This window comes from Vipera berus (genome assembly GCF_964194415.1).
Source record: "Vipera berus genome assembly, chromosome: 3".
Classification (NCBI taxonomy): domain Eukaryota; kingdom Metazoa; phylum Chordata; class Lepidosauria; order Squamata; family Viperidae; genus Vipera; species Vipera berus.
Genome location: NC_138204.1, coordinates 11,155,940 through 11,183,299, shown reverse-complemented (window position 1 = coordinate 11,183,299; position 27,360 = coordinate 11,155,940). Strand labels below are relative to the sequence as shown.

The following is a 27,360-nucleotide window of genomic DNA, read 5'->3' as shown; positions in this document are numbered from 1 at the left end:
CTCCCCACTGTTCATCACCTGTCAGCAAGTTAAAATGACCCATTCTTATATGGGTAATCCTGGACCTACATCCCTTCATTTAGTGACTGTCTGAAGTTATAATGACATTGAAAAAAGTGACCTATGACTTTTTTTTCCACTTAGGCTGTTGCAGCATTCCCCATGATCAAAATTCGGATGCTTGGCAACGGACTCTTATTTACGATGGTTTTCAGTGATTGCCTTTTGCAACCTTCTGACAACCGGAGTCAATGGGGAAAGCCAGATTCACTTAACAACCGTGACACTAATTTACCAACTGCAGCGATTCAGTTATCAACCACGATACTAACTTACCAACTGCAATAATTCAGGCAAGAAAGGTTGTAAAATGAGGCAAAAGTCACTTGATTGCCTTGCTTAGCAACAGAAAATTTGGGCTCAATTGTGGTCGTAAGTCGAGGACTGCTTGTATCCAACTCTTCCGCAATCTGCAAGTTTCTCATTTTCATTGCCTTTCCCTCCCCTTCCCCTGTAATTTTGACAACTCATTCGAGCAGTTCTCATCCACATTTTTTTTATTACCACGATTGTACGTGGCGAGACGTGGAGTGTTTTCTTCATTAAGTGCACAATCAGGTAAAAATGAACATCCCTTTTTCTTCCTCATGACAGTATATCTGAAATCTTGGATCTTCGCGTAGGGCCATGTAGAAATGCAAGGCTATGCCTTAAAGGATTAATTTCCACAAACCTTTAAATTGTGGCTTAATTTGAAAACTAATTCAGGTCCATAATTGGCTTTCTGTTCAAATCACTGAGGCTAAAAGATTTAAATTCTTAATATCCAGATGACTTTCAAGTATTTCGCCCCCATCTGTGCATTAGTCCGCAGTTTTAATCTCTCAGGGGGATCTCTGCTGGCAGTGAAATTAAATAAATAAATAAGCAGCAGGAGAACTAATAGAATAATCAACTTTTGAGGTCCCTCCCTCCTTGCAAATCCCTGCTATTCTGCAGAATATTTCTCTGGCTTAATGTGCGACATGTAGATCTCACTCCCAGCTATTTAATTTTTTAAAAGGGACATCAATAAGCAGAACTGTACCAAGGAGGAGAGAGAACTAACACAGTCAGAAAAGGCCGGGGATTTTAATTACAACATTCTTCACTTAAGCAATAACGGTAGCGTGGCTTTTCTGCTTTGGAGGTGTGCCCTTAGTACTTAAAAGCTTTTTGCAATGCCATTTTTCACAAGAAGGAAATCAGAGTTAATTCCTCAAGTTCATTCTGTCCAAAAGTATCTGCTAAAAAGAGATCTATTCCTCAGCCAGACTATAGAATCCAGACTATAAATTCACTCCTCTGGTTCTTTATACCAGGGGTCCCCAACCCCGCCCCCTCCGGTCCGTGGACCGGCACTGGTCTTCAGCATACCAACAAGCGGGCTGCACAAACAAGCAAAGCTCCATCCTCGGGATGCGGGCAGTATTCAAAACCACACCCCATCTGGTCCAATCTTTCTCCATGGCAACGGTCCCTGGTGCCCAAAAGGTTGGGGACCTCTGCTTTATAGGATTCAATCCAGACTACAACAAAGGAAAAGCTCTCGACTTACAACCATTTGTTTCGTGACCATTCAAAGTTACAACGGCAGTGAAAAAGTGACCGTTTCTCACACTTGTGACTGATGCAGCATCCCCAGGGTCATGCGATCAAAATTGAAGCACTTGTCAACTGGCATGTATTTATGACAGTTGCCATGTCCCAGAGTCATGTGATCACCATTTGTAACCTTCCCAGCCGGGCTTCCAAAAAGCCAAGTCAATGGGGGAAGCCAAATTCGCTTAATTACCTTACGATTCACTTAACAACTGCAGCAATTCGCTTAGCTACTTTGACAAAAGAAAAAAGTTTGTAAAATGGGGCAAAACTCAGTTAACAACTGCTTTGCTTAGCAACGGAAATTTGGGCTCAATTGTGACTGTAAGTCGAGAATTGCCTGTACGTTGTTTCTGTTCAGTTGGATCTCTGCAGGAAGTTAAATCAGGTAAGATGGCAGCTATGGTATCACAATCAGAGGCGTATCACTTTGGATGTGCAGGCAACATCCAAATATTTACAAAAGGGGTGAAGCTTGGATCATAAACACACAGACACACACACACACACACACACACACACACATTAACCTTAATCAAACCCACACGTGATACACTTCAAAAAGCGGTAGTGCTTTGATTGTACGAAAGATGCTTACTTTTTTAAAATGGCAACTGTACTTTCTTGTTTTCCTTGAAAACATTTTGCTTCTCATCCAAGAAGCTTCTTCAGTTCTGACTGAATGGTGGAGAATGGAAGGATTTATATTCCTTGTAGTCATCTGGTCGTTAGCACTCTTTCTGAGAGTCATTGAGCCCACTGTGAGGTTTATCTGTGCCCTCTAGATATTAAGACACTCCAGTTATCTTTTGAAAGAAAGCAGCCTTGGGATAACCATGACCTGAATGACTGAGAATCTCCATAGACACACAGTGTTTGATTCTGTGAACATGGGTGACATATAAACTTTTTTGGACTTTCCACAAGGCCACTTCTGCTCCCATTTTTAATTTTTTTTTTTGCATAGTTCAAGCAATTTTGAAGGAGTCAGGTACTAGTTAAAAAGACCCCTTAAGTTATTTCTCTTCAGAGCTGTGCCTGGAACACAGAGGTCGATGTTGCCTGATCTCTAGCTTCTGTATTGTCCTGTTTCTTTATTTTCAATTTATTCCACTTTCCTATTGAAATCTGTTCAGTCTTCACTCAGAGGATCAATGCAATCCAGGCAGAGAACTTGGCAGTGCATAATGGGGCAAAACACAACACAACAAACAATACTTTGGTTTTCTATGCCCTGAATTCTCTAAGGGAAAGGATTGAACAATTTTCACCAACCATTCACACAATGTTTAATGTGGGAATACTCTTTGAATCCAGAAGTCAAATATCTATGTTTACCCTATTTCCTGAGGCGAGGCAGATGTTCCACCAGCTATCCTCCAAATAGGTTTTATTTGCTTTTTTGTGCCTTTGAGGCAGTGTTGATTCCTGGCTAAACCTGAATAAGGCCCTGCATTTTTTTTTGACAATATTTTGTAAGTAATTTGCTTTGGCTTTCTTTGTAGGGCTGAGAGAGAGAGAGAGAGACTGACGCAAGGTCACCTACTTGGCTTTGTGCTTGAGATAGGACTAGAACTCACAGTCTCCTGGTTTATAGCCTAGTGCTTTAACCACTATATCAAACTGGCTCTTGGTTTAAACATAGGCTTGCTAAATGTTTATGGAGATTCTCAGTCATCCAGGTCATGGTTGTCCCAAAAGTGCTCTTCAAAAGGCAACTGAACTTTCTTGGTTTTTTCCCCTTGAAAACATTTTGCTTCTCATCTAAGAAGCTTCTTCAGTTCTTCTGAAGAACTGAAGAAGCTTCTTGGATGAGAAGTAAAATGTTTTCAAAGGAAAAAAAAGAAAGAAAGTCCAATTGCCTTTTGACCAGCCTCTTTGGAACATCAGCCTACTACAAAAATTCTCAGATGGAACTTTTCCAAACAATTATTCCAAGTCAGTTTCCCCCCCCCACATATATCTGCATATCACCTTGATTAACCTTAAGGAAATACACCATGCCATAAATATTCAAGCTATTTATTTTCACTAATTATGCTAGGATTTACCAATAAACCAAAAGATTGAAGCTGGAGCTATTTCTGCATTTAATTTATGTTCATCTGCTTCCATTATATACAATAGGAATGAATCATCATGTCGTTATTAATATTAGGTGACCATCTTTTCTTACCCAAAACCCTTTAAAGGTCTCTCTAAGCCACACAGCTATTGTATGATAATTAATTCTGAAGAGGGCATTAAAAGACACCTTGAAAATCTGCCATCTGTCTTGCATATTACATACATTCTAAATCAGGAATTCCTACGCATCTGTTCAACTTATTCTGGCATAATTGTCTTATGTTCTTATGTCTTCTTTTAATATATAAGGCTACCATTCTTTCCCCATAATCCTAACTTTTAAATTCTGATGGTTAAAAGTTGAAATCTTTAGTTCAGGAATTACATTCTCATTTAACTAATTAATAGCAATAGCAATAGTAGTACTTAGACTTATATACTGCCTCACAGTTTTTTACAGCCCTCTCAAAGCAATTTACAGAGTCAGCATATTGCCCTCAACAATTTGGGTCCTCATTTTACTGACCTCAGAATGATGTAAGGCTGACTCAACCTTGAGCCAGTGAGAATTGAACTGCTGGCAGTCGGCAGTATTAGCCTGCAATACTGCATTCTAACCACTGTGCCACCATGGCTCTCTATAATTAATCCTTATAATATCCCCATGAAATAGGCTGGACCCAGAAAGTCAACTTCCTCATTATTGTTGAGCTTCTATAGTTGAAGATAAATTTGAAATGGGATTTCCTTCTCCTAATTCAAAACCCAAGTCACTACTTCACACTGGGGAAAAAAAAATATAGCCGTGCTTATAAAAGTGTTGGGGGGAAAAAATCTACTTTCTTTGGAGAAATAAGTCGAAAACCTCTCCCTGTTTTCTTCTACATTTTGGTGCAATTCAAGTGACGATTCTTCTACTTCTACTTTGCATTATTCTGCTGCAATTCAATATAGCGCCGCTTATTCTAGTTCATACAGAAGACATGAAATAGTCCTCTTCTGATAAACAAGAAGAGAATTATTTTAAATAGTGGAAAATTACTTACCTATGATCTTAAAATGGGGATGATTCAACAGCAATAAAATGTTCACTGAATGTTGGACTCACAGAGAATATTTAATAAGGCTTGGTTATTTATTTATTTATCAAATTTATATGGTTATGATCCCTCTACTGTTGAAGCTACCTGTCTGGGATCTTGAACATTAACTCATGTGGGCAGATGTTTCTTTTTTTTAATTGTCGAATTTGAAATCAACAGGATGGTTAATATGACTCTGGATCAGCTGCCGAGTGTGGTTTATTCATCTCCCTTTAATATTTTGAATTCATAAAATAATCAAACAAGGGCATTTATAGATGTAGGGGATTAAAAGAAGTAATGGTGATGACCACGTTGGTTCAAAGAGGGATGAGATGGCAGCCACAGCTGTGCAAACAAAGCCATGCCTCCTTTATTTACATGAGCCACATCGACATTGCATGTAAGAAAGGGTACAGGACTTTTCACAGTTATGGCTGTCATCTCAATCTCTTTGAAGCCTCCCCCTGAGACACCCAACTATAGACTTTGGAGGTGGGGTGGAAGTGTGGCTAATAGAGTTACTATACAATAATTGAAGGTGAAATCAAGGCCCAATTTATAGGAAAGGTCTCTCTGTCTGTCTGTCTGCCTGCCTGCCTGCCTCTCTCTCTCTCCTTTAATAATAACAATAACAATAATAATAGATCACCACACAGTCAGCCAGATGTTCAGACTGGATTTGGCATTTTTGTCTACCTATTGAGTCCTTACCAAGGACCTGGGATAGGCAAATGTGGATGTTTGATGAGGGCTTGTTTGGGACCAAGCAGTATGTAGTATGTTCAAATACTTTAGAGTTATTCTCATTTTAAGGAGAATACATCCTTAAAATGTAATTTCCCAACCCTTCCCCTCACTATTATGATGAATATTAATTTTGATATAGCAACAGCCCTTAGACTTATATACCACTTCACAGTGCTCTACAGCCCTATCTAAACAGTCTGTAGAGTCAGCATATTGTCTCATATATTACATTAATAAACACAATTTTTTCCATGGTTAATTGTCATGTTGCCATGATTGATGAAATAAAATAAAATACATCAAATAATCAGTGGGACTGAAGGCTACCTATTTTCAAAGGGCTACTTTGTCCACACTGGTAACTGGGAAGAAGAAAGTGGATTCCATAGAGTTTTATTTCTGTTTGGAAGGAAACCTATGGAGCTAGGGGAGAGAGAGAGAGAGAGAGAGAGAGAGAGAGAGAGAGAGAGAGAGAGAGAGAGAGGAGGGAGGGAGGGAGGGAGGGAGGGAGGGAGAGAGAGAGAGAGAGAGAGAGAGAGAGAGAGAGAGAGGGAGGGAGGGAGGGAGGGAGGGAGGGAGGGAGAGAGAGAGAGAGAGAGAGGGAGGGAGGGAGAGAGAGAGAGAGAGAGAGAGAGAGAGAGGGAGGGAGGGAGAGAGAGAGAGAGAGAGAGAGAGAGAGAGAGAGAGAGAGAGAGGGGAGAGAGAGAGAGAGAGAGAGAGAGAGAGAGAGAGAGAGAGGGAGGGAGGGAGGGAGGGAGAGAGAGAGAGAGAGGGAGAGAGAGAGAGAGAGAGAGAGAGAGAGAGAGAGAGGGAGGGAGGGAGAGAGAGAGAGAGAGAGGGAGGAGGAGGGGAGAGAGAGAGAGAGAGAGGGAGGGAAGGAGGGAGAGAGAGAGAGAGAGAGAGAGAGAGAGAGAGGGAGGGAGGGAGGGAGGGAGGGAGGGAGGGAGAGAGAGAGAGAGAGAGAGAGAGAGAGGGAGGGAGGGAGGGAGGGAGGGAGGGAGAGAGAGAGAGAGAGAGAGAGAGAGAGGAGGAGGGAGGGAGAGAGAGAGAGAGAGAGAGAGAGAGAGAGAGAGAGAGAGAGAGAGAGAGAGAGAGAGAGAGAGATCTTTACTGAATAAGATTCTTGCAAGAAACAATGGGAATGTTCAAATGCAGCTTTGTAGATGCTTACTTTATTTATTTATTTAGGAAACTGAACTTCAAAGATGCAAAGTTCAAAGAAGCAGAACATTATTGGAGGCAAATAAAACATGGCCTTTTAAGATACACTTTCAATCAGCTGCAGCACATTAAATCAAAATCACCCAGAAAAAAAGAGATGCTGACTCAGAAGGTGTATGTTTTAAAAATGGTTCACATCTCTTCATGTCCTGCACTTGTAAGCTCAGCAAAGAACCGCCGCGTTTTATACATTTTTAAAATAAGAAGCACTAAAAGCTTCATCTGCATAAGTGTACATGAACTTTATTAGAAGTTGTTAGGGAGAATTTATCCTTCAGCATTTTTAAATGAAAGGGGTGGTTCTTTTTAATGCAAGTATGGGGTGTAATATACAATCGGCATGATAGAACTTTGCTTCCATGGTTTTATTTCTTAAGAATCCTCATTTTAGTGGAATAATGTATTGCTTGGCATCATAAAATCTCTCTCTCTCTTTCTCTTTCTTTCTCTCTCTCTCTCTCTCTCTCTCTCTCTCACACACACACACACACACACACACACACTCATATATATACACACACACACACACACACACACGCTAAATGCAACCATGAGAGGCAGTTTGCTGTGGTTAAAGGTACTGGGCTAAAACCCACGAGACCCTGAGTTCTAGTCCTGCCTTAGGCCCAAAGCCAATTGTATGACTTTTGTTAATCCTTGTCTTCCTCCCTTAGGAAAAAGGTAACCACAAAACCACTTCTAAAATGTTCCCTAGATGGACCTGAACCTAGAAGGACCTGCCCAGCTGTCCAGGCAGTTGCTGGGAGTCAAGACTGACTTGAAGACATAATCTAAAATAAATGCAATTATACTATACATCAGACATGTCAAACACAAGGCCCGGGGGCTGGATCTGGCCCGCGAAGTGGTTTCATGTGGCCCGCCAAGCCATCCTGGAAACAGTGAGGGAACGGCCCCCACTGCCTTGGCCCTGGCCCAGAGACCCTCCTTCTGCCAGAGACCCTCAGATCTGTCCCACTCCTGCCCAGGCCCCCATAGGCACCCTTGATGCGAATGATGTAGAGTTGGCCATGCCCACCTAGTAGGCCATACGCACTTTAGCCATGCCTACCCAGTAGGCCACGCCCACCCAGCCCCCTGAGGGCAACCGCAATGCTGATGCGGCCCTCAATGAAATTGAGTTTGACACCCCTGCTATACATAGACCTTCACTTTCTTAATTTCATTGGATCTGTGCTTGATCTCCATTCCATACCTAAAGCCCTACTGCACCATGTCAGTACCCCATCTAGTTGAATGTTTGGATCTTCTTAGTGAGCAATCAAATGCATTTTTGGGTGTTCACAAATGAGAATGGAAGCCCTAACCCTAACCCTCTTCCCCTAGTCTTCTTCAGGAGCTGCTAACAGTTCGGTGCTGGTGATGTCTGCAGAGGGAATCAAAGGCAAAATGGCAGTTATGGCAGCTTGATTGAACCCATGCCTTTTGTGTATGGGTCAATGTCATACATACGGAGAAAAAGGCAGGACTTCAAGCACACTGCTACAACTATAGTCTTGTCATGTTTGACCCTAACCCATAGGTGCCAAGATTCTGAAGATACTAGACAGCCATTAAGAGTACTAACTTTTGATTGCTTGATCCTTCATGACTTTCCCACTCTTCTCAATGAGTGGCCATCAACGTATCTGATGATACTGATTTATGTTCTTTAATAATTATAGGTTACTGTATGTAAAGCAGGGGTCTCCACATTTTCTGGCTTCATCAACTGGCAGAAGTGACAGCAGCAACGGGGAGAGGCGATGGCTTTGTGCGTGCAACCTAGGTCCCACACAGGAGCAAATGAAGCTTTGTGTACTCACGTGCTGTTTGTGTGGTCAGGTTCCTAATGTGAAACAGACTGGTACTGGTCTGTGGCCCATGGGTTGGGGACCCCTGAGATAAAGAAATGCTTCCTTTGATTGATCCTGAATATTCCACAGAATACGTAAAATTGGTATTGGACATCTAATTCCATTTGATGTGTTGTTTCAAAATCTGATATAACCTGACAGTTGGGATCTGGCAGCCCTGAGAGCTGATGAACCCTCACAGGAAGCGTTTGAAAGGCTTCAATATTCAACTTGCAGAAGCAATGAGTAAATTTTGCATTTATTTCATTAATTTTCCTAATGAGCGTGATTCCCTTCCCTTGATTGATTTCAGGTATTTCTGTGTAGAGGAGGAGGAAAAGGAAATAAAAATGCCAGTTCAAGAAAGTAATTGGAATAATTTCTTCCTGGTGGACTTACAAAAGGATTGTTAAAGTTTTGAAGAAATGTAAGACAAGGGATAATGATCATTGAAATGAATTAAAGAACACAAGTGTTTCATGTAAAAAGAAGGAATATAAAGTTGACTTATTTGATCAGGGCTAAAATGGAATACGTTGTTACTTGGAAGGGGAAGTTCTTTTCTGGAGTTGCTGACATTTGAACTAGGAAAGACATGTGTTGGATTTGCTTACAATTAAAAGTTAAGATAACAACAACAACACAATAACAATAACATTAATAATAATAACAATAACACAACAACAATAATGTTGGAAGGGACCTTGGAGGCAGAAAAGCCTATACCATTTCAGACCAAAGGCTGTCCAGTCTCTTCTTAAAAACTTCCAGTGTTAGAGCACCCACAATTTCTGGAGGCAGGTTGTTCCACTGATTAATTGTTCTGACAGAAAATTCCTCCTTAGTTCTAAGTTGCTTCTCTCTTTGATTAGTTTCCATCTGCTGCTTCTTGTCTTGCCTTCAGGTGCTTTGGAGAATAGCTTGACTCCCTCTCCTTTGGAGCAGCCCCTGAGATACTGGAACACTGCTACCATGTCCCCCCTTGTCCTTCTCTTCATTAAATTAGACATACCCAATTCCAGCAACCATTCCTTATATATTTTAGCCTCCAGTCCCCTGATCATCTTTGTTGCTCTTCTTTGTACTCTTTCTAGAGTCTCAACATCTTTTTTACATCGTGGTGACCAAAACTGGATGCAGTATTCCAAGTGCCAAAACTGGATGCAATATTCCAAGTGATCATTCCAAGATAAGGAAGGATGACTTTGTTAATGAGTATGATTATTTTAGGGCTCTCTTTGGACTTTTGATGAGAACCTGGATTGCTTATTGGTTGATTGGGGGACTGGAGGCTAAAACATATAAGGAACGGTTGCTGGAATTGGGTATGTCTAGTTTAACGAAGAGAAGGACGAGGGGTGACATGATAGCAGTGTTCCAATATCTGAGGGGCTGCCACAAAGAAGAGGGAGTCAAGCTATTCTCCAAAGCACCTGAAGGCAGGACAAGAAGCAACGGATGGAAAGTAATCAAGGAGAGAAGCAACCTAGAACTAAGGAGAAACTTCCTGACAGTTAGAACAATTAACCAGTGGAACAACCTGCCTCCAGAAGTGGTGAATGCTCCAACACTGGAAGTTTTTATGAAGAGACGGGACAGCTATTTGTCTGAAATGGTATAGGGTTTCCTGCCTGAGCAGGGGGTTGGACTAGATGACCTCCAAGGTCCCTTCCAAATTATTATTATTATTATTATTATTATTATTATTATTATTATTATTATTATTATTATTATTATTATTATTATTATGGGGGAGGGGGAGGGGGGAGGGCGTTCTCTGTGAGTGCGCCTGCCCTTTGGAACGAACTGCCGATGGAGCTTCGGACTGCCCCCGACCTTTGCTCGTTTCGCCGGGACTTAAAAACCTGGTTGTTTGAATTGTCTGGCCTGGACTGAGGGATTTTAAATTTTAAATTATATTAATTAAATTAAATTAAATTAAATTAATTTTAAAATTTTAATTTTTACTGTTATTATTAATTGTGGGCTTGTACTAATTTAATTTCATTTTATTCTTTTTGTACTGTTTTAACTGCCCTGTGAACCGCCCTGAGTCCTTCGGGAATAGGGCGGTATATAAATTCAACTAATAAATAAATATTATTATTATTATTATTAGTTGAGCTATGGGATGAAGAGTTTTATATTCGTTAACAAAAAGGAGGTGACATTTGGAATTGTTTATACTTTCAAAGGGTGAGAAGTCTCTTTCTTAGCTTTTTTTTCTTTTGTCTTTCTCTTATTTATTTCTTCTTTGCTTTTTTGCACCTTCCTATTTCTCTTTTTCTCTTTAGTTTGTTGTTTTCTTTTATTACTGCCCTTAAAACTTTTAATAATAATATTATTAAAAAATAAATAAAAAAGGACGAAAGGGCAGAGAAAACCTGGCTGTTTTAACCAGAAGAATAAACATTTTCTAGTCAAAAGTATCCAATTCTGATTTAATAGCTTAAAAGGCTTATCTGGATTTCCAACAAGAAGGGGCTGCAACTTAGTCTATCAGTCATCCTAATGAGCACAGTGAGTTGAACATTTGTAACTCTTTCCCTGTATTGATTTGTTTGAGAATTAAGATGTGGGATATCTGATTCGCCATGGAAATGTCAAGACGATCACAACTTATTTCAGATGAGGTGAACTTAGACTTATATACTTAGACTTTTATACTGCTTCATAGTGCTTTAAAGCCCTCTCTAAACGGTTTACAGGGTCCGACGCAAGGGAGAACGGGGCCATCCATCAGCTGTCCGGCCACGACGACGCAGAAGGGGGAGACTTCGAGGTAGATGCCATCCACCGCCAACAGCGATCGACCACCTACTCCCGGGACCGCGTGAAGGAGCAACGCCCAGCGACAGCCGAGCAGCGGTATCAGGAGTGCGGATGCGGGACGAGTGGGCCCTGGTCTACCCAGCCCTCCGGTGGCAGCGCTCATCGCTCCCGGTCTACCCAGCAGTGCGGCAGCGGCCCCAGGCCTACCCAGCCCGGCTCGTTTGGTCAACACCGGTCTACCCCGTGCATCGGCTGCGGGTCTGGAACCTCCAACTGATCTACCTGTTGCGCCAGCTGCGGAGGACAGCACCCCCGGTCTACCTGCCAGGTCAAGTCGGCGAAGTGCAGAGCGTGCGGGAAGACCGGCCACATCGCGGAGGTCTGTCGGAGCTGGCCGAGGGACAGTCTGCACGAGGTGGAGGTGGATTTCCAGCTGGCCACAGGTACAGGGGAGCGGCCGCCGAGGTTTACGGTTAGCCACACGGCGGGACGGTCGGCTGTTTGCAAAACCGGGGGACACCCACCCCTTATTCCAAAAATCAAACTGAGGGTTAAAATTCAAGGGGTCCCCTGCGTAATGGAACTTGACTCTGGGTCAGCCGTATCCATTATCTCCGCGCAGACTTTCAGCGAGATCTGCAAGCGGAGCGGCCAGCGGGTTCCCCTGAGGCCATCCAAACTGACCCTCTCAGACTTCCAGAACTCTCCGATTAAAGTCAGGGGGGAGGCGTCGGTGACGGTCCACTACAAAGGGTTTAAGGGGAAGTTGAGTGTGCTGGTCGTCGAAGGGCAACGGACCAGCCTTGTGGGGCTAGGATGGTTCAGGGCGTTGGGCATTGGGATCACCGGGATCCACCAAACACAGAGCCACACCTCCCTGGAGGGCATCTGCAGGGAGTTCACAGATGTCTTCGATGAACGGTTGGGGAAGTACACTGGGCCCCCGATTTCTTTTAAATTAAACCCCCTAGTCCCACCGGTCAGGATGAAGGCGAGGAGAGTTCCCTTTGCGCTCAAGCATAAGATTGAGCAGGAATTGGATAAGTTAGTGGAACAGGGGGTGCTGACGCCGGTAGATGGGGCGGACTGGGAGACCCCCATAGTTACCCCGTTAAAGGCAAATGGGGACATTAGAATCTGCGCAGATTATAAGGGGACAATTAACCGGGCGTTAAGTGCGCATTCGTACCCGGTTCCCGCCGTAAGCAGCATCCTGGCATCCCTGCAAGGTGGGGCGGTATTCGCGAAATTAGATCTTGCCCAGGCTTATCAGCAGCTGCCGGTAGACCCCGAGGCAGCAAGGGCCCAGACCATCATCACCCACAAAGGGGCGTTCCAGGTAAACCGACTGCAATTCGGGGTGAGCGTAGCTCCGGGGATTTTCCAGGAAGTCATGGAAAAAACGCTAAAGGGGATCCCCGGGGTTTGCCCGTATTTTGACGACGTCCTTATAGCGGCCAGCTCGGAGGACGTCCTGGCATCATGGCTAAGAGCGGTACTCGGTCGTTTTAGGGATGTGGGTCTAAGACTGAAAAGGGACAAGTGTAAAATTGGGGTTACGGAGACGGAGTTTCTGGGATTCAGGATAGACGCGAAGGGCATCCACCCGTCAGCCTCCAAGGTGAGGGCTATCAAGGAAGCCCCAATTCCAAAGAACAAAGCGGAACTGCAAGCGTTCCTTGGTCTCTTAAATTTTTATCATACATTCCTGCCGCACAAGGCGACCATCGCGGAGCCCTTGCACAGGCTCCTGGACAAACAAACACCCTGGGACTGGACTGCCACACACACAAGCGCGTTCAGGACCCTTAAGAACATGCTAGCCGGGGACGCAACGGTCACTCACTTCAGGGAGGACCAGCCCATCTGCCTAGCGTGTGATGCATCCCCTTATGGGATAGGGGCAGTCCTCAGCCACTTAAGGGAGGACGGCTTGCAGGCTCCCATAGCATACTATTCCCGGACCCTGTCAGCGGCGGAGAGAAACTACGCGCAGATAGATAAGGAGGCGCTGGCAGTGGTCGCGGGGGTAAAAAAGTTCCACGACTACCTGTACGGGAGGGAGTTCCTCATTTACATGGATCACAAGCCCCTGCTGGGATTATTCACCACAGAGAAGCAAACGCCACAGATCCTTTCACCAAGGATGCTCCGTTGGTCCATTTTTCTTTCAGCATACTCCTGTAAGCTAATCCATAGACCAGGAAAGGAAATGGGACACGCCGACGGACTCAGCAGACTTCCCCTAAGGGAGGCTGGACCGGATCCCGCTCCTGCTAATCAGATATTAGCAATACAGGAGCTGGCTGAGTGCCCATTAGACGCTAGCGACATAGCAGCCGAAACTCCCAGGGATAAGATTCTTAGCAGAATTCAGTCCTGGGTTAGCAGCGGGTGGCAGGACAAGTCACCGGGACCTGAGTTCACAGCATTTTTTATGCGGCGGCACGAGCTCTCAACCCATAAAGGCTGCCTGCTGTGGGGGAGCAGGGTCATCATCCCCACAAAACCTCGGGAGAAAGTCCTTCAGTCCCTTCACGAGGGTCACCCGGGAGTGGTAAGGATGAAGGCTCTGGCCAGGAGTTACCTGTGGTGGCCTGGGTTGGATAAAGAGATAGAGGGGTTGGTAGCAGGATGTTACACATGCCAAAGGTCTCACCCAGAGCAGGTACACACTCCAGTCCACAAGTGGGAACAAACTCACACCCCCTGGTCCAGGGTCCATATAGATTATGCAGGGCCATTTCAGGGACACACCTTCTTAGTCATCGTGGATAGTCACTCCAAGTGGTTAGAGGTGGTACCTGTGTCCAACATGACATCAGCGGGCACAATACAGGCACTAAGGGGAGTGTTTGCCACACATGGGCTACCAGATGTAGTAGTATCTGATAACGGAGCGCAATTTACCTCCTCGGATTTCCAAGTGTTCCTGAGGACCTTGGGGATTAGGCATGCCACTTCAGCGCCCTTTCACCCTGCCAGTAACGGGTTGGCAGAGAGGTTCGTGCGGACTACCAAGGATGCACTCAAACGAATAGTACAAGGGGACTGGAAACAGAGACTGGCCACATTCCTCCTCCATCAACACGCAACACCCTGCACAGCCACAGGAAAGAGCCCAGCAGAGCTCAGGTGGGGCAGACGCCTCATAACTACGTTAGACAGACTCCACCCAGACAGGGTATCAGCAGACACAGAACCCCCAACCCTCAAAACCAATTTCAACATAGGGGAGCAGATCTGGGCCAGAAATTACAGCACAGGCCATCCATGGGTGCCAGGTGAAGTGGTGGAATGGACAGGCCCCCTCTCCTACAGAGTAAGGGTGGAGGGGGGACTCCTGTGGAGGAGACACGTAGATCAACTAAGGAAGAGAGCCCCTGAGAGGATGGGTGGAGAATCAATGGAAACAGCAAGGGAGGAGGCAGAGCAAACACAAACACACACACAGCCACAGTCACAGTCACCCAGAAGAACAGCAGGAAGGGTTTTGGGGCATCCATCTGCCTGGCAGGGAGCTGACAGGGAAAGTAGGCAAGAGCCTGAGGGCAGCAGGTCACAAAGAGCCAACACTGAAACACATGCACACACACAAATCAGACCAACACAACCAGACCAAGGAACAGGAAGCAGAACCGAAACCACTACAGAGCCAAGCCTGAGAAGATCAAACAGGACACACAGAGCCCCCAGCTACCTCAGTGATTATGTTCACTCTTAAGCCTGGGGGGAGGAGGAATCTGGAGGGTTAAATGTAAAAATTGTAAATAAGCTGTATATAGTTAAGAAGGAACAACAGAGGATCATCCTCACTATGGGGGAAGGGGTGCAGTGTATGCCTCCCAGCATACACAAAGGACAGCACAGCAGGAGGCTGATGGTGCAGATCAGCAGAGGGGCTGGACAGCTCTGGGCGATGACTGCTCACTCAGGATAAGCCTAATGACTTAAGCTGTTGACAGCCCCAGGCATGGTCAGCCTGGTGGGAAGCCAGGATCTACACCCATTGTCACCTGCACTGGCAGGAAGCCCAGGTTTGAACTGATTGGATGCCATCCACCTGGGCAGGTACAAATAGATGCCAGGCTTCCCTGTTTCCCCAATTCGTTCTGTTCAGAATAAACTCATCTTTACCCCAGCTCTGTGTCCGTCTCTATGTGAAGCACGCGACTTTACATATAGATATTGCAGCACTTCAGATCCCAGCATCCCTCACATTGGGTCATATAGGATGCTGCTGCTGGACGTTGTAGGGGACTCGCATTTTCAACACAACCTGAAGTGTTATAATGTATTCTATTAGCTCTAAATGAGTCAACCTCATGTGAAGTGACATGGTACAGACTAAGTACAAAGATTTGGTCTCTCGTACATATTTTGGAAAAATCTGAACAGCCACAAGATGTCAGCAAAGAGACGCCTCTTTGCTGCCATCCAGTGGCTCAACTGAAATTTTTGCCCTTCAAATCTGATGGACCTGTTCATTTATTCAGGAAAAATAACCTTATTAAAACTGGACTGAAATTTTATAGCATATTTCCTGTGAAATGAAATAATGTGTCCCTCTCATTATTTTTTTAAAATATTAATTATTATACATGCTGTCAACGCATGATCTTTATGGCTAATTAACTGTCTTATTTTTATCACAAAAATTGATTTACCTGACTAATAGCCAAAAATAATTGATTTATCTCAAGGCAGGTGGTTGTATTCTAAAGATGATTAACTTAAGCGTTTCTCTTCACAGATATTTTTTAAGAAGCAAATAGCCTCAGTAGATTCGGAAGATTTTGAAGTCTTCTTGATAATCAGGCTTTAGTAACAATCTGATCATAAAGACCAACCCTTTAAACAAAATGTACAGTCTTAATTAAGATATATAATTATTATTATGTGGGAATGTATTTGTTTAAGTGTATGATTTGTTTATTAGAGGCAAGGAATTAAAATAGAAAAGGAAATTGTTCCAAATGTTATTTTTTCTTCTTCAGTGGAATAAAACTGATAAGCAAAAAATTATACTACAATCTGCTTTCAACTACAAAATATTGAAATAGTTACAAAAAAGGGGGGAAGAGGGAAATCAACAATAGAAAATTAATGCAAGCAATTGACAAAGTCTTCTAGATACTTTCACACACAAGATTGTACAATATGGCACCAGTTTCAGTCTGAACTTAAAACTGAAGAAGAATACTCTAAAAATATTGAAACTCTAAAAACAGCACAGAAAAGAACAGGAAAAATGATTAGGGGACTGGACGTTACAAGCCAGTGGTGGGATTCAAATAGGTGAACAACCGGTTCTCTGTGTGGATGCCGCTTCCAGAAGTCCATTCTGGGCCTGGGCAACAAAAAATTAGCTACTGGTTCTGCCAAAGTGGTACGAACTGGCTGAATCCCACCACTGGTTAAAGCCTACAGTGAATGGTTGTAGGAACTCGTTTTCTTAACCTCTGTGTCCTCAGTTGTCCCACTCTGCTTGTAAATCTTTCTGTTTTACTTTATCTGGGCCTGAGGAAAAAAATGCCAAATTGTCAATTAGGAAGGTTCTACTGCAATTGAGGGAAGTTGGACAAAATGTCCAATTGTAAACACCATGATACAAAAAAGATGTTGAGACTCCAGAAAGAGTAACAAAGATGATTAGGGAACTGGAGGCTAAAATGTACAATAAAAAATTGTGGGAACTGAGTACGTCTAGTCTAACAAAGAGAAGGACTGGGGTGACATTATAACAGTGTTCTAATATCTAAGGGGCTGTCACAGAGAGGGGGCGGGTCAACCTATTCTCCAAAGCAGCTGAAGGCAGGAGAAGAAGTAACGGATGGAACTTATCAAAGAGAGATCCAAATTAGAATTAAGGAGAAATTTCCTGTCAGTAAGAACAAATAATCAGTGGAACGGCTTGCCTCCAGAAGTTGTGGGTCCTCCATCAGTGGAGGTTTTTAATAAGAGATTGGACAACCATTTGTCTGGAATGGGGTAGTGTCTCCTACTCAAGCAAGGAGTTGGATTAGAAGAGATCCAATGTTCCTTCCAACTCTGATATTCTGATGAAGACCTTTCCTTCAAGAAAAGTCTTCATCAATTCCTTAAGCCAGGAGTCTCCAACCCTGGTCTGCGGACCAGCACTGGTTTGCGGCCTGACAGGACCCGGGCCATGCAAGCAAGCAAAGACCCATCCACGCGTTTACAAAATGGCAGGCAGTGTGTGAGCCCCTCCCCCCATACAGATGAAAAATTAAGAAAAAATATTATTTTAGGAATCCATAACATTATTATAAGTATACTGAATCTTAGATAAATAGAAGCATACCTTAGCTTATTGTTTATGGTTTTGGTCACATTTAATTTGTAATCTAGGAAGGATGAATCAAGTGACCCTTTTAAGAGTTGGTTAAAATGCAAAAGCTGATATATTCCAGATCTGGATATAGGGCAGTTCTGAAATGCAGTTCAAAATCAGAATTTTTCTTTTTTTCACATTCAGAAACATGGGATTAAAAAAAATGCTTGAGAAGGCAAGAAAACGGCATAAATAACTGGCCGTCTTTGAGATTGCATTAATTAAGAAACTAGGAAAACAACCGACGCTTCAAAATAAATCTTTAAACGTGGCAGCAAAGATTTAGCAACTTGTCTGCTTATTGAATATTAATTCCTTCCAGATCCCAAAATATCTGTTAACATTTTCACAGGATGTCGTTTGAAACAGGAACTCCTCTCTATATGATATTGGCATCAAAAATAACGTACCCAAACTTTGGTCAAGTAAAAGAAGGGTTCAGCCGAGACAGCAGCCTGTAGAGTTTGGGGATTTGAGAAAAAGGAATAAAATGGTATCAAATTTGCAAAAAAAACCCCCACCCCAAAACAATTCTCAGAACTGATCTGAAAAGAAATTTAAGCCTTCTGGAACTCAAAACAGAATATAGGTCTCAAACTATTCTATTAATGATTAACTATTAACTATTGCTACTAAATAATGCCCCTTCATGGATTACTGCCTTGTCGTGGCGAAGGGGCTTGCGTAATTCAATGAAGCTATGAGCTATGCCGTGCAGGGCCACCCAAGACGGACAGGTCATAGCAGAGAGTTCTGACAAAACGTGATCCACTGGAGAAGGAAATGGCAACCCACTCCAGTATCTTTGCCATGAAAACCCTATGGACAGTACCAAAAGGCAAAACGATATGACGCTGGAAGATGAGCCCCTCAGGTCGGAAGGCGTCCAATATGCTACTGGGGAAGAGCAGAGGGCTAGTACTAGTAGCGCCAGAAAGAATGAAGCGACTGGGCCAAAGCCGAAAGGACGCTCAGCTGTGGATATGTCTGGTGGTGAAAGGAAAGTCCGATGCTGTAAAGATTTTTTCTCCATAGGAACCTGGAATGTAAGATCCATGAATCAAGGAAAGCTGGACGTGGTCAAACAAGAGATGACAAGACTAAACATTGACATCTTAGGTATCAGCGAACTAAAATGGACAGGAATGGGTGAATTTAATTCAGATGACCATCAGGTATACTACTGCGGGCAAGAATCCCTCAGAAGAAATGGAGTAGCCTTCATAGTCAATAAAAAAATAGGAAAAGCAATACTGGGATACAATCCTCAAAATGACAGAATGATCTCAGTTCGAATCCAAGGCAAACCATTCAATATCACAGTAGTCCAAGTCTATGCCCCAACCACCGGTGCTGAAAAGGATGAAATTGACCGGTTCTATGAAGCCCTACAGCACCTTATAGAACTAACACCCAGAAATGATGTCCTTATCATCATGGGGGATTGGAATGCTAAAGTAGGAAGCCAAAAGATAACTGGAATAACAGGCAAGTTTGGCCTTGGAGTACAAAATGAAGCAGGGCACAGGCTGATAGAATTTTGTCAAGAGAATACGATGGTCATAGCAAACACTCTTTTCCAGCAACCCAAGAGACGGCTCTACACATGGACATCACCAGACGGTCAACACAGAAATCAGATTGACTATATGCTCTGCAGCCAAAGATGGAGAAGCTCTATACAGTCAGTAAAAACAAGACCAGGAGCTGACTGTGGCTCAGACCATGAGCTTCTTGTTGCAAAGTTTAGGCTTAAATTAAAGAAAGTAGGGAAAAGCGCTAGGCCAGTCAGGTATGAATTAAATCATATCCCTGTTGAATATACAGTAGAGGTGACAAATAGATTTAAGGAATTAGATCTGATAGACAGAGTGCCTGAAGAACTATGGACAGAGGTTCGCGACATTGTACAAGAGGTAGCAACCAAAACCATCCCAAAGAAAAAGAAATGCAAGAAGGCAAAATGGCTGTCTGAGGAAGCTTTGCAAATAGCTGAGGAAAGGAGGGAAGCGAAAGGCAAGGGAGAAAAAGAAAGATATGCCCAATTAAATGCAGAATTCCAAAGAATAGCTAGAAGAGATAAGAATGCCTTCTTAAATGAACAATGCAAAGAAATAGAAGAAAACAATTTAATAGGGAGGACCAGAGATCTTTTCAAGAAAATTGGAGAGATGAAAGGAACGTTTCATGCAAAAATGGGCATGATAAAGGACCAAAATGGCAGGGACCTAACAGAGGCTGAAGAGATTAAGAAGAGGTGGCAAAATTACACAGAAGAACTATACAAGAATGAGCTTAACGTCCCTGATAATCACAATGAGGTGGTCACTGACCTCGAGCCAGACATCCTAGAATGTGAAGTGAAGTGGGCCTTAGAAAAGCTGAGCAACAACAAAGCTAGTGGAGGTGACAGTATTCCAGCTGAGCTATTCAAAATCTTAAAAGACGATGCAGTAAAAGTGCTACACTCAATTTGCCAGCAAATTTGGAAAACTCAACAGTGGCCACAGGATTGGAAAAGATCAGTTTACATTCCAATTCCAAAGAAAGGCAGTGCCAAAGAATGTTCAAACTATCGCACCATTGCACTCATTTCTCATGCTAGTAAAGTTATGCTTAAAATTCTACAAGCTAGACTCCAGCAGTATGTGGATCGAGAACTACCAGAAGTACAGGCAGGATTTCGAAGAGGCAGAGGAACTAGAGATCAAATTGCTAACATACGCTGGATCATGGAGAAAGCTAGAGAGTTCCAGAAAAACATCTACTTCTGCTTCATTGACTATGCTAAAGCCTTTGATTGTGTGGATCATAACAAACTCTGGCAAGTCCTTAAAGAGATGGGCATACCAGACCATCTTATTTGTCTCTTGAGAAATCTATATGCGGGCCAAGAAGCAACAGTGAGAACTGGACACGGAACCACTGATTGGTTCAAAATTGGGAAAGGAGTCCGGCAAGGCTGTATACTGTCGCCCTGCCTGTTTAACTTATATGCAGAGCACATCATGAGAAAGGCAGGGCTAGATGAATCAAAAGTTGGAATTAAGATTGCCGGAAGAAACATCAACAACCTAAGATATGCAGATGATACCACTCTAATGGCAGAAAGTGAAGAAGAACTAAAGAGCCTCTTGTTGCGGGTGAAGAAGGAGAGTGCAAAAGTTGGGTTGAAACTAAACATTAAGAAAACCAAGATCATGGCATCTGGCCCTCTCAATTCCTGGCAAATAGATGGGGAAGAAATGGAGGTAGTGACAGATTTTATTTTCCTGGGCTCCAAGATCACTGCAGATGGGGACTGTAGCCAAGAAATTAAAAGACGCTTGCTCCTCGGGAGGAAAGCCATGACAAATCTAGACAGCACACTAAAAAGCAGAGACATCACCCTGTCAACAAAAGTGCGTATAGTCAAGGCTATGGTCTTCCCAGTTGCAATGTATGGCAGTGAAAGCTGGACCATAAGAAAGGCTGAGCGCCAAAGAATTGAAGCCTTTGAACTATGGTGCTGGAGAAGACTCCTGCGAGTCCCTTGGACTGCAAGGCGATCAAACCGGTCAGTCCTAGAGGAGATCAACCCTGACTGCTCTTTAGAAGGCCAGATCCTGAAGCTAAAACTCAAATACTTTGGCCACCTAATGAGAAGGAAGGACTCACTGGAGAAGAGCCTAATGCTGGGAAAGATTGAGGGCAATAGAAGAAGGGGACGACAGAGAATGAGGTGGCTGGATGGAGTCATTGAAGCAGTAGGCGTGAGCTTAGATGGACTCCAGAAGATGGTAGAGGACAGGAAGGCCTGGAGGAACATTGTCCATAGGGTCGCGATGGGTCGGACACGACTTCGCAACTAACAACAACAACTAAATAATGATGCCCATTTGAATTCAGGAATCTGGAACGTATTGTTGCAATTGTTGCAAAAACAAATAAGCCCAAAATTTCTGTTGCTAAGCAAGACAGTTATTAAGTGATTTTTGCCCCGTGTTACAACTTTTCTTGCCACAGTTGTTAAATGAATCACTGCTGTTCTTAAGTTAGTAACACGGTTGTTAAGTGGATCTGGCTTCCTCGTTGACTTGCTTGCCAGAAGGTCACAAAAGATGATCACAGGACCCTGGGACACCACAACAATCATAAATATGCATGTATTATTTATTAATTGATTAGTGTATGTCTCAAATATGCATTGGCCAAGTGTCCAAATTTTGATCGCATGACCATGGAAATGCTGCAACGGTCATAAGTGTGAAAAATGGTCGTACGTCACTTTTTTCAGTGCCAGTGTCACTAAACAAATAGTTGTAATTTGAGGACTACCTGCTTTTCCCCCCCACAAAATCTGGTACTTCTAATTTCTCCCTCATTTTTTTATATACTTTGCAAATCTTGAGGATATAAGCATCCCTGAGGATAGAGGGGTTGTCAAAAATCAAATAAAAACTAAACTAAACTAAAAAAAGTCAAAATGGTAGCAGTTAAAAGTTCCATTTTTCTTTCTGTATTATGGAGTCCATGTTAGAGAGAGAGTGAGAGAGAGAGAGAGAGAGAGAGAGAGAGAGAGAGAGAGAGAGAGAGAGAGAGCTTTGATCACACAGTCATAACCACCATGTTGATTTTTCTGGCCATCTGTGGATTTCCCAGCTTGATGAAATTCCATCAAAAAGCTCCTAACACCAGCAGTCAAAAGTCATTATATTATATGGCAATAGCAATAGCACTTAGACTTATATACCACTTCATAGTGCTTTACAACCCTCTCTAAATGGTTTACAGAGTCGGCCTATTGCCCCCAACAATCTGGGTCCTCATTTTACCAACCTCAGAAGGATGGAAGACTGAGTCAACCTTGAGCCCGTCAGAATTGAACTGCTGGCAGTGAGCAGTGCTAGCCTGCAATACTGCATTCTAACCACTGCGCCACCACGGTTTTTATGGTGATACTGCCTTTTCTTTCTTGGGAACAAGATACGATGAAAAAAAAGAGGTGGAATAAAAACGTTAGCACTTGATTCCTCTGAAAACTTCAGAAATGAAGTAGACTTCATCTGGGAAAAGGCTGGTGGTAATATAAGACTGATGGGGAATCAACATGCCAGATTCTAGTTCTGTATACAAGTCATGGTGTAGACAATTCCACCTTCTATTAGAATGGACAGGTGCAATATTTAATCCCTGGGGTGCTTGAGGGACACCGTGGTTTAGCAGATCATGATTATTTTCAGAATGAATGTTAACACAGTTGGATTCAGGAAATCTTAGATACATGCAACAATGATAGGTATGAATGTAATAGCTCACGTCGGTTCAATTCACGAAATTCTGCACTGGATCAGAATGGATATCTGTAATGATTTGGTATAATTTTGCATGCTGAGCCTAAACCTCATAGTGTTAAGAAAGTCCAGATGTATTCAATAGGCAAGTGTTTCCACCTCCTCATTATGTTGTCAAAAGTATACTCTTTGTCACAGCATGCATTAAGGCCATGCAAAGAGAGGCTTCACAAAGTGTTTTGGTGTTAGGAAATGCACCTTTCTCGAAAGCATTTAAGAGCTTGGGCTGCTAGAAAAGCTGTTCTCAGTTAGGACCCATCTTCTCTTCTGCCCAGAATGCTAGCAAAGTAAAACATCATTGGATGTACAGGCGTGTGAAGGCATCTGGGGACAGTTCAAAGCAGCTGCATGAGTTTCTAAACAAAGCGGCTGCTTTAATATTCTGAGGAGGGAAGTTTTGTGCGTGGCACTGTGCTGTGGCAAATGTCTCTTTCAACTCTTTTGTGGATTGTAACTTCTACACGACTTTCAGAGAAACGTCTGTAGAGATTCTCAGTCTTCCAGGTCAGGGTTGTCCCAAAGGTGCTTTTTCAAAAGGCAACTGGAACTTTCTTTGTTTTTCCGTGAAAACGTTTCGTTTCTCATCCGAGAGGTTTCCTCAATTCTGACTGAATGACTGACTGAATCCTTCTATCGTCCACCATTCAGTTGTGACGGGAGAAGCTTCTTGGATGAGAAGCAAAGGAAAAACAAAGAAAACACAGTTGCCTTTTGTAAAAAAGAAAGGATCTTTGCGATATCAGAGAATTGCAAGAACAATTCCACAAAACTAATTCCACCTTTGCATTCTTATCTTTGAAAAAAGCCTAAACTCAGCTGGATTGACTTTCAAGAAAATACAAGGAAGGAACACAAGACAACCCCCCCCAAGAATATACAAGTAGCTTTGCTGCAGCTGACCCACCACTGTCTAACAGTGTGCATAATGTACAACATTTCACACGTGGGTGGGCAGCTTTTCCTTGCTCAGTGCATAGCTGAAAGAACAAAGGAGTCTAATACATTTGTCAGTGGGTACCACAATTGTGTTGACGAAAATGCAGGATATGGAATAGTGGGTTTAAATTGAAGAGAGGCAGATTATGATTGAATGCTAGGGGACAAAAAAAATCATGTTAACAGTAAGAGACGCTTACGGAGGAACCAATTACAAAGTCAGGTGATACCTTCCCCTTGGTTGGAGGGGATCCAGCTGGGTAGTTATCTGTTCTGGATACTTCAATTTGGATTCCAAAAGGGTTTGAGTTCAGTAGCCTCAATGGCCTCTTCCCTCACTAAGATTCTACTTTCCCGCTGGCACTTTGCAAACATGAGAAGTGTGATGGCGAAGGAGCAAACATGAGAAGCGTGATGCAGCAAGAGTCCAGGCAGTTCTTAACCACAACTGAGACCAAAATTTCTATCGCTAAGCGAGACAGTTGTGAAGTAAGGTTTGCCCCATTTTACAAACTTTCTTGCCACAGCTGTTCAGCAAATCCCTGCAGTTGTTAAGCTAGTAACACGGTTGTAAAGCGAATCTGGATTCCCCGTTAATTTTGCCTGGCAGTAGGTTGCAAAAGCTGTTCCTGGGGGCCCTGCAACCGTCATAAATGTGAACCGGTTGCCAAGCATCTGAATTCTGATCATGTGATCATGCTGCAATGGTGTGAAAAATGGTCATAAGTTGCTTTTTTTCCAGTGCTGTTGTAACTTTGAATGGTCACTCAATGAAAGATTCTTAAGTCAAGGATTACTTACATCGATTATAAGTTTGTATCTGGGTTCAGTTCAAGGTGTCACTTATTACTTTCAAAAAGTCCTATTTGGCATGGGTCCAGGGTATCTTCATTCATTCATTCATTCATTTTCATTCATTCATTCATTCATTCATTCATTCATTCATTCATTCATTCATTCATTCATTCATTCCTATATGAGGAACCACTTAGCTCCAATGGGAATAATCCACCCTATTCACTCCAGGGGAAGGGACCTGTTGCAGATGCCATTGGCCAAGGAATCCCAGTGGGCAGGGTCAAAGAGAAGAGCCTTTTCCACTGTGGCCCTGGCCTTGTGGAACATTCTAGAAGTGGAAGTGAGAACTGCTCGGAGCTTTCTGGCTTTCCAGAAGGGTATCAAAATGTAGTTTTCATGGGTGGCTTCGGGCCCTGAGGGGCGGCACTGATCACTGGAGGTGGGTTGATGGGGGTAAGAAGAATATCTCATCCCTGTGCTGTCCATCTCCTTGGTCCTAGGTTTTCATATAGCATTTAAATTTTGAATTGTTTCTATATTCATATTTTTACTGTTTGTAAGCTTCCCAGAGTCACCTTATTGGTGAGGGGGGCAGCATATAAATGTAATAAACAAACAAACATATGCACCACAGTTTCCTAGGAAGGAGTCCATACAACCCAGAGAGAAGCCCAAAGTAAGAGATTGCACACTCCTGAACTAGATGGGAGATGGAGGAAGAGGTTCAGGGTAGCTAGAGCCTAAAATCTCCCAGCGTAATAATAATAATAAAGTTGGAAGGGACCTTGGAGGTCATCTAGTCCATCTAGGCAGGAAACCCTATACCATTTCAGACAAATGGTTGTCCAGTCTCTTCTTAAAAACTTCCAGTGTTGGAAAACTCACGGCTTCTGGAGGCAGGTTGTTCCACTGATTAATTGTTCTAACTGTCAGGAAGTTTCTCCTTAGTTCTAGGTTGCTTCTCTCCTTGGTTAGTTTCCATCCGTTGCTTCTTGTCCTGACTTCAGGTGCTTTGGAGAATAGCTTGACTCACCTCTTCTTTGTAGCAGGCCCTGTGATACTGGAACACTGCTATCATGTCCCCCCTCGTCCTTCTCTTCATTAAAGTAGACACACCCAATTCCAGCAACCGTTCCTTATATGTTTTAGCTTCCAGCCCCCTGATCATCTTTGTTGCTCTTCTCTGCACTCTTTCTAGAGTCTCAAAATCTTTTTTACATTGTGGTGACCAAAACTGGATGCAGTATTCCAAGTGTGGCCTTACCAAGGCATTGTAAAGTGGTATTAACACTTCACGCGATCTTGATTCTCTCCCTCTGGTATATCAATTACGTTAGAAAGTTATTGCTTTAGTCTGGAAAGATTCCGTCTATTAGGATGTCAATTTTTTTATTAGCAAATTTTTAAAACTGAGGCGTCCTTTGTGCTCTCTGAGCTTGATTGTTTTCTTGTAGACATTTCATTACCCAAACTAGGTGATGTCATCAGTGCAAGTAAAAAACTGGACTTGATTTCACTGTGTTGTCTTTGAGCTTGAAACTGACAGAGGCTTGCAGCATTGGTGGGCCTAAACTGGATGCTCCCAACCAATCAGATATGACAAGACTGCAAAATATTGAAGAAACCACCCCTGATCCTTCTATATTGCCTTCTAAGGACATCAAGTAGAAATATTTGATTCCTCTTTTCCATTGCAGGATCCATTCTGGGTCGGTCACCGGGACCAGAGGTTTAGAATTCCAAGCTTTTGGACTTGTGATGGAGCCCATCCACAGGGAACTTCTCTTTGGCGAAGTGTGTGCTGTTCTGTGTGTGGTATTTATATGGTGCCTGTTGTATGTGGCTTTTTAGAAGTTGATTGGGGTGTGTTGATGGCTGACTATTAAGTCATTGGCTGTCATTTGCTTATGCTGCCCAGCCCTTGCCTTCTAATTACTTGATAACCTGGTGGTAAATCAGCATTTCTATTAACTGACAAGGGGCCTGTTTCTCAGGCTTCACACCATGGCTGTTTTTGTGCTTGCTCGCCCAACAATCTTAGTAGCTGCAAAATTAAAAAGCAATGCAGGCTAAAAGAATAAAACATTTCCTCTGCTCTAGAATTTCAAGTTTCCTCTTGTTTCCCTAAAGCTAGATTTCTTAAATAACAAATGAACAGACCAAGTTGAGTCTGTTATCTAAAAAAAAAAAGAAAAGAAGTAATTTTATGAGACATTCAGGCATACCTGGTTTAGATCCTTCATCAACAGATCCATTATAGACTTGGTTTATGAATTCTGGCCTGTTGTCATTCATGTCGATCACATAAATGTAGAGATCAATTGGATTCTCTACTTTGTTTCCATTCATATCTACGGCATGTGCTCTGAGCTGTTAACAAAATAAGGGAAAAAAACTCTTTTAATAAACAGAGCGGTCACTATTGTTTTATAGAATTCAACATCTGAAAAAGTATTTGGAAAAAAGCAACAACCATTCAATCCTTTCAACACTCTAAACATTGCAGACTTTTGAATGTTTTCTAAAAGTTTTTTTTCTTTCATATACTG

General features: G+C 42.9%; 1 protein-coding gene across 1 annotated transcript in view; it reads left to right on the top strand.

The window, feature by feature from the left end:
• The window catches only part of CDH4 (cadherin 4), a gene marked incomplete at its 5' end in the record, with an annotated part of 1,039,205 nt that overhangs the window by 891,061 nt on the left and 120,784 nt on the right, over positions 1-27,360 (top strand). Inside the window, 2 exons of the mRNA XM_081323640.1 lie at positions 8,931-8,983; positions 11,424-11,647. Coding sequence (XP_081179766.1) covers positions 8,931-8,983; positions 11,424-11,647 — 277 coding nt within the window. The remainder of the gene's footprint in view (positions 1-8,930; positions 8,984-11,423; positions 11,648-27,360) is intronic.